This window comes from Buceros rhinoceros, unplaced genomic scaffold, assembly GCF_000710305.1.
Source record: "Buceros rhinoceros silvestris isolate BGI_N320 unplaced genomic scaffold, ASM71030v1 scaffold12340, whole genome shotgun sequence".
NCBI lineage: Eukaryota > Metazoa > Chordata > Aves > Bucerotiformes > Bucerotidae > Buceros > Buceros rhinoceros.
This window is the reverse complement of record NW_010387964.1, coordinates 56,328-63,837: the sequence shown is the minus strand read 5'-3', so window position 1 is coordinate 63,837 and position 7,510 is coordinate 56,328. Positions and strand designations below refer to the sequence as shown.

At 41.2% G+C, this 7,510-nt stretch overlaps 1 protein-coding gene across 1 annotated transcript in view; it reads right to left on the bottom strand.

The window, feature by feature from the left end:
- Positions 1-7,510, bottom strand: part of SH2D1B (SH2 domain containing 1B) — an 11,234-nt gene that overhangs the window by 2,215 nt on the left and 1,509 nt on the right. The window contains exons 2-3 of the mRNA XM_010141505.1: positions 3,576-3,639; positions 431-599 (exon numbers count right to left, since the gene is read on the bottom strand). Of these exons, the coding sequence (XP_010139807.1) occupies positions 431-599; positions 3,576-3,639 (233 nt within the window). The remainder of the gene's footprint in view (positions 1-430; positions 600-3,575; positions 3,640-7,510) is intronic.

Genomic DNA, 7,510 nt, shown 5'->3' with positions numbered 1-7,510 from the left:
TCTCAAAATAAATGAGTTAAATTTTGGTACAAATATAGCTTTTGACCTGGACAGTGAAGGTAAAGGACTGCCTCAACTCCCAGTGAAGTGCAGGAGCCTGGCAGCTTGGCAGAACCTTATTGGGTAAAACTGGTCCAAGGCCTTCCCTAGCCTACAAGCATCCATGCCCATAAAGGAGCGAGCTGTGGGCAATATCATGCTTAGCCTTCTGTAGCTCTTGCAGTTTTAATTTCTTAGTTTGTAATGGATGAGGTTATGTAACCCGTGAGCTGGAAATAACCATTTTCTAGTGAACACAAGAGAGAAGGAAGGATGTTAAACTTCTGTCCATGCCAGTTGGTCTCAGAGGACCTGTAGCAACGGTTCACCACAAACATGGCAATGCAGTCATCTTAAAAAAACCCACAATGGCAAAAGCTAAATTTCTCACCAGCATAAACGTCATCCTTTCCTGACTTGAACCTCTGTTGTCTTGCTGAGGCTGTTGGTTTCTTTACTGGGTAGCGAAGGTTTGTTATTAGTCCTTGATTTGGCTTTTCAAAAGTGTATATTAGATCTTTTAACGTTCTGAAGATCCTCTCTGGAGCTCCTTCAGAAGTCTGTAAGGGAAGGAAAATAAAGTTTGTTTGCAACTGCCCTTTACATAGAGTCCCCAAATGAAAGGAATGATAGGTTTTGTCTTGTTTACCAAGGAGCTGTTTTGTAAACAGATTTGGTGACAGAATATTGTACAATCCTTAAAAAACTAGGGACACCTGTTTGGTGGTGTGGTTACAGCACTAAGTGTAACCCCTCCTTCACCATCTTTTTTCAAAAAAATAAGAACATCAGTTTGAAATATTGGCTCAGATGTGTGCTGCAGCAATCCTCTACAGCAGAGTGTTGAAGAGTGACGGCATTACAGATTTTCCTCTGGTGTCGGAGCACAAGTTTAGGGGCAACTTATTTAGTTCTCATCTAAAATGTTGTATTTAAACCACTATGTGACAAGCAGAAGCCAAACATTTTACAAAATGTCAGCATTGTCAAGGAAAGGATATGTGTAGAGGCAGCAGATGTGTCTAAGGAACAGTATGAAAGTCTCCAGCACCAGCTTTCAGTTTTAGACAGGAGTTTATTATTTGTTCAGCTCTGTCACTTGCATTGGAGACTCCTGAGGCCAAACACGGAGGGTGGCACTCCAAAGCAGGGGAGCAGCGTTCTCACAAACTGTTTTTTAATGCGTGAGATCATACAGCTGGACTGAACTGCTTCCACAGCAAATCCCCCAGTGATCTGTACAGAGACTTTGCAACGCTGGTGACTTCAAGACAGTGAAGACATAAGCATGTTAGTCAGCACTAATCACTGTGAGGGTCTGTGGCAGATGCACCTGCCCTGGCAAAGACCTGACCAGGACTGAGGCTTGCCAAAGACTTGATAAAGATGATAAAGATAAAGGTAGATGATAAGGATAAGCTAAAGATATAGATGATAAAGATAAAGATAAAAATAAAAATAAAGATAAAGACCCAGTGCTTCATGGCCATTAAAACGTTATTACTTTGTTTCAGGCCCTTACCTTGCCTTTGCCGTGCGCTCTCCCCCAGCTAATCAGAATAACCACAGTTCAGACTCGGCGAGGGTATAAAGGGAGCCCCACTGGAGAGATGATTTGCGTCAGTTCTCCTTGGAGCAGCGGGTCTGCTGTTATCGACTCTTCCCTTGGATCCAGATGCCACCCAAGGAAACTTCCCAGGACTGAGCGAGCCCTCATCCTCCCCTTTACTGAGGAGTGAATACTACTTCTGGATATATCCTGGAGTGAGCCCTTGCCCCCTTGTGAGTGAGTGACCTCTTTCTGGGTCCCCTTGAGTGCGAGGTTTTCCATTTTGTGAGTTGTGCACATTCTGGGTCATCTTTCTAAAAAGAATATTCTCAAGACTTAAAAATTAGTTGTGTAGTAGTGTATTCCTGCCTGACATCCAAACTTGGAATTTACTTTGATCTGTTGGAGTGCCAGGCAATTTTTGGTTGTAATAAATCTGAATTTTGGGCAGCTACTGGTGTCTGTTTTGTGAGTGCCTGTGCAACTTCTGCTAGTCGTTAAAATTGAATAGGGCTTTGTTTTTGCTTCATTCGCTCTCTAACAAAGAAACATGTCTTTATTTTCTTTGTTTTTCTGCATCCTGTATCTTCTTTTCATCCTCATATGCACTGGGTGCCACTGCCTCTGTGTACGGGGTCTGGCTGGGATGGAGTTCTTTGTAGCAGCCTGTTTAGTGCTGTGGTTTGAATTTTCGTCTAAAATAGTGCTCTGTTTTGGCAGTTCCTGAACAGTGCTCACATAGCCTTGAAGATGTCTTTTTTTTGCACTCTGCTCCCCCAGCAAGTAGTGTGGTGGTGCGCAAGGTGCTGGGAAGGGACACAGCAGGACAGTGGACCTGAGCTGACCAAAGAGTTAGCTATCCCATCCCTGAACTGACCAAAGAGCTATCCCATCCCATATGACACTGTTCTCGGCAATAAAAGCTCAGGGAAAGCATGGACATTTGTGACTATGTCATTTGTTTTCTCAAATAACTATTGTGTGTGCTGAGGCCCTGTTTTCAAGGAGGTGCCTAAACATCTGCCTCCCAACAGAAAGTGGTGACTAAACTCCTTTGCTTTGCTTGCATGCACAGCTTTGCTTCACCTATTACACTGTCTTTTATCTTGATCCAGGAGTTTTTTTACTTTTGATCTTCATGTTCTCTTCCCCTGACCCTGTCCCGCTAAGGGGGGAGGAAGTGAGTAGCTGTGTGGGTGCTTAGCTGCTGGACAGGGTCAACCTAGCGCACTCCAGAAAGTTGATGGCTGAATCTGGCCATTAAAAAAGCCCAAAAGATCTCCTCTCCACCATCAGTAAGTAAAACAGTAAGCCAAAACAATCTTACTTGAAAATGTAAAGAACAGGACTCTCCTTTAATAAGCAAAAATTACCAGCATGTGAGAGCTTGGTGTGCCCTTTATGTAGCAAATTCCTCATTCCACTTAAATGCTGATTAGTTGCTGGCAGTCCTGCTGACCGTCCTACTACAAGCAGAGGAGTGACCCATTTTTTAAAGTGTCCTCTCACCTTGCCTAGGGATTTGATTGATGCAATCACCTCTTATGCTGATTCAAGCAATGAACAGCATTATCTGGGATCATCACTTCAGATGCCTCAGAATCCCACAGGATTATAGATAGGTCTCTTAAAATCAAAAGATCATCACAATATTCCAAATCCCTATAAGATGCTGGGTGCAATGGAAAAGCTTTCAAATAGAAAAAGCTAATTAAGGAACAGGAGCAAGTAAAGAAAGGGATAGGTTTTTCTTCAGTGCTATCAAAAAGAAATGGTCGAATCAGAAGGCAGCTGGTCAACTAATAACAAACCCACTTGGGTTATAAGGGATTTCTACAAGGATAATAGTTAATTCTGAGCTCATATGTAATCATAAGTATGACAATCTAAAGTCAAGAATTGAGAAAAAAGCTAACTTGGAATTATTTTCTAAGGTAAGACAATGATCTTTAGAGCAATCTTTACAGATTAAATGAGAGTTACTCACCTCTATTCTAAAATATCCTTGGTGATTCCTGAAGATACGGTAAGTGTAGATGAAGTCTTCAAAGCTATAAAAAACATTGTTGTATACGTTATGCTTTTTATCAACTGTCAGACTACTGTAACTTGCCTAGACTATATAACAGCTGATCTTGCCATCCAGCTTTTTTTGTTTGTTTGTATAGCTGCAATACAATGAAAGACTAGAAACAAAGAAACAAATCTAAATGAACGCCTGATGCTAAATAGCATCAATTCTCTCTCCCTCTATATGTATTCACTTTTCCATTTGATTCATATACCAGATCTTTTAAAATACTTGAGATTTTCTGAAGTCATATGTTTAATTCTCTGTTAGCCGAAATTAGTCATGCATTCTTAAGCTTCAGAAACCCAACTACTACTTTATCATGCCCTGTCTATTCAGGTTTAACCCCCTGTACATCTCTATGCAGAGCTATGCAGAGCTGTTTGATTTTGGAGCAAATTTATGGCACTCTTTTTTTGCCCTGCAGACTAATGGTAAATGTAGCTAAGAGTGCTGTGTTCAATCTGTAGTCACTTTCCTTAGCAGAGATCTTGATAGAGCATACCCAGCTAGTGCCTGAGCTAGTCCACATCAGCTAACTGCCTGAGCTTCCCTCCGGCTTCTTAAGGTGCATTTCCTGTGCTGAGTTTGGTATTACTGCAGCTCCAATAAAATAGATCTGCTAAGTCAAAGCAGTGAAAATGCTTCAAGTTTTTACACTCAGAAAGGGCCGGATGTCACTGAGAACTTGTATTACATGTTCTGAGGCAGCGAACTGCAAAATAGTTCCTGGAATTCCACTGCAGGTGCCATGTAAGAGAAGAGTCCTTGTTTTCACAGGGTGCCTAAGTCCTTGTTCACCACCAGCAGAATTGCTTTGCGGCACTTGAAGCCACTTTGTGCAAATATCAACATGGGAATAAACTGCAAGCAAAGGGCTGGAACATGTGTCATAGAGAACTGCAGCATCTCCATCAGCAGTGAGAAGAGGAGCTGTGGCCTGGTCAACTCTCAGACTTCACACTGGGCTGGGCTAATCATCAGACAACCTTTTTGCAATGGAAAGACGGTGCTAATATGTACCCCTCCTTCAAAAACGGAGCTATAAGGAAGTCCTAAATAGCTACAAAGACAAAAGTGAGCTGGCCTTCTTTCCCTGAAGTCATACTCTAGGAGAAAATGGGCTGGCTTCCAACTAACTACCGCATCCACTGGAGAAGCAGATTGAGCTACAGGTGAGAACAAGAATGAGAGATTCACTTGGGATGTGACACGAGACTGCAGTGCTGTATGGAAACAAGCATATTGTCATGGAGTGATGCTTTGAAAGATTGTCTTTGCGAATGTCTTCTATCATATTGACAGAGGCTGGCAAGGATGTGAGGAGGGAGAGAAAGAGAAAGAAAGCCCTATTATTCTAAGTAGTAGTAAAGAATGATTCTGTAGAAAACTCGTAGTCCACCTTTCGCATGAGATCTGCTGGCATTACACTGAAGAACATGTGAGGAGGTTGCTGTGGCATACGTAGGAGTGTGAAGCTGCAGAATGTTTTTCACGTAATCTGCTTTCCTTGTGGGAGCCCTCAAATAATTCTGGCACCACAAATTCATACGGTTATTCCCCCCAAGCTGTCTTAGACAGTGACCGTGTATTCCAGATGTGATCATGTACTAGGCTACTTTGACCTAGGATATGTTTGACTGGAGTATAGCTAGAGATGTATATGATGCTGGGCATATACTCAAGAGTATGTATGATGTTAGGGACTTAACAGTGGGCTGAGTCTCTAACTCCAGCTGCCAAAAGCAGACACTGTGGTGGAAGGAAGAGACACCCACGTTTTTAACAAAGTGCAACACTGGAAATGCCTGCAAACAGCAGGTAGAATACAAGCCAGAAGAAATTGTGCAGTAAAATTGAACGAAACAGAGACAGAAAAGCAAAATGGAAGTGAGCAGAGAGTTTGCAAAATGAGAGAACATTTCATATCATGAAATACAAGATTACTCTAACCAGGAATTTCAAAGAATGTATAACCTAAACCTAACACAGGCCTTTTATGTAAGAGTAATTTGATTACACAGACATCCCATCTTCTCATCTCTCTTCTTATCCTCCTTGTGTGCGATACCTGCCTAAGCTTCATTTTGCAGTTATATCAAAAGAATGCTGTTAGTTGCTGCAGAGATGTTAGCAGAAAATGCCTCCAGTCACTAGCACCCAGAAAATGACTGCATGGGTCCTACTTCTAAGAAAATTATTTTTCCTTTCCATTTCCCAGGGTTTTAGTTATTATTATTTTTAATAATATGTGGGTGTTTGAACACTCAGGCTACTGATAGCTTTGAATATATTTTGTGAACAGAAATAAAAGTTTATCAAATACTGCAATGGCAGCTATTCAAAAGATGAACTGGAGATGACCATGATAAAGAAAAGAGCGGTAAGGCTGCAAAGAAATATACACCACAAATAAGTGTGTGTGTGGGAAAGCATTATCAGATATGATATTGGTACACCTGTTCATCAGAAGGACTTCAGCTGTAGATACATGAACTGAGCTGTCATGAGAGGGAGAATCTTATGGTGAAAACCTAGCTCAGGACTTGTGCATAAATGGTTACTCTGCAAATAAACTACTTTGTTCTGCAAAAAAAAAAATTGCTATGACCTGAGATCAGGATAAGATTTCCAGTTAGAATAGATTTACTTTAATTCAAATAGTTGCATCACAGGGATGCTTCTTTTGTTTTTTTCCTCTTTGAGATACCTGTGGAAATTCACATGGCTTAAGCCTGGCTTAAGAGTATTTTATAAATGTGAGTGTTCATTCTTTAAACACAGACATAGCAATGAGGAAAAAAAAGAACTAGAAACTGTTAATTTTTGAAGCTCGTTTTTTACCGAGAGTCTAAATTTTGAAAGGTTACTTCCTGGGTATTATTTGGCTATTTTAATTTTTCCTAAGTAAATATGAATCTACCATTAAAATGGAAACTTATGTTTCCACATTAACTACTAAATGCTAACCAATAGCTGCATATGGTACAAATTAGTACAGTGCCTGGTCTGGGCACAGAGGAGAACTTGTGGCAGAAAAGCAGGGTGAGAGGAGGGAGAATGACATGTTGAACCATAAGGAGAACACTAGCAAGATCAGTAGGTCTGGACTGAGGCACTGCCAGAGACCTGGGACAGGTTTGGGTGAAAGTGGCTGTGTGCTGTGAAACAGCAGATGTATCAGCAGAGCTGTGCGCCGTACTCAATTAAAGAAAAGATGTTTCTGAACTGGTCCCACCATTCTGACTTCCAGATCCTCCATGGGATTGCCCTCTTCCCCGTACCGCAATCAGCAGAGGACAAAAAAAGAAAGAAAAAAAGTTGGTTGTTTTGTGTAGTAACTGAATCAGTATCTCTGACCACGGATCGGCTAATTTGAGAGGTGTGCATCAGTTTGTGTTTCAGCCATGTAGGGGCTAAACAATGTTTTAAGCTGCGATTCTAATCCAAAGTTTTCTTGAAACAGCACTGAGAGTTTCAGTGCTGATTGCCTCCAGTTTCAGGACAGCTTTCCTCTGCATAGTCAACCACTGACAGACAGTTCAGCTTCTGAGGCAATTTGGAACTGATACATTAATCGCCATCCCATTTGCTATCTGAAGACAACCCTTGCTTTCACCTCCACAAGCCAGGATCTGTTCTACAATTGCTGCCAACCCTACAGTTTAACTATTACACTTGTTAATGCTCAAGTTAAAGTCAAATATGCTAAATACTGAAGTTTTAAACTGTTTTTAACACCAAAACTGCATAGAGGTTAGCTGGAAGTCATATGCTTTTTCATATGCCCGCCCAGGGAAAAAAAAAAAAAAAAAAGAAAAACCCGCTGATTTAGTGTGGCACCAAACTTA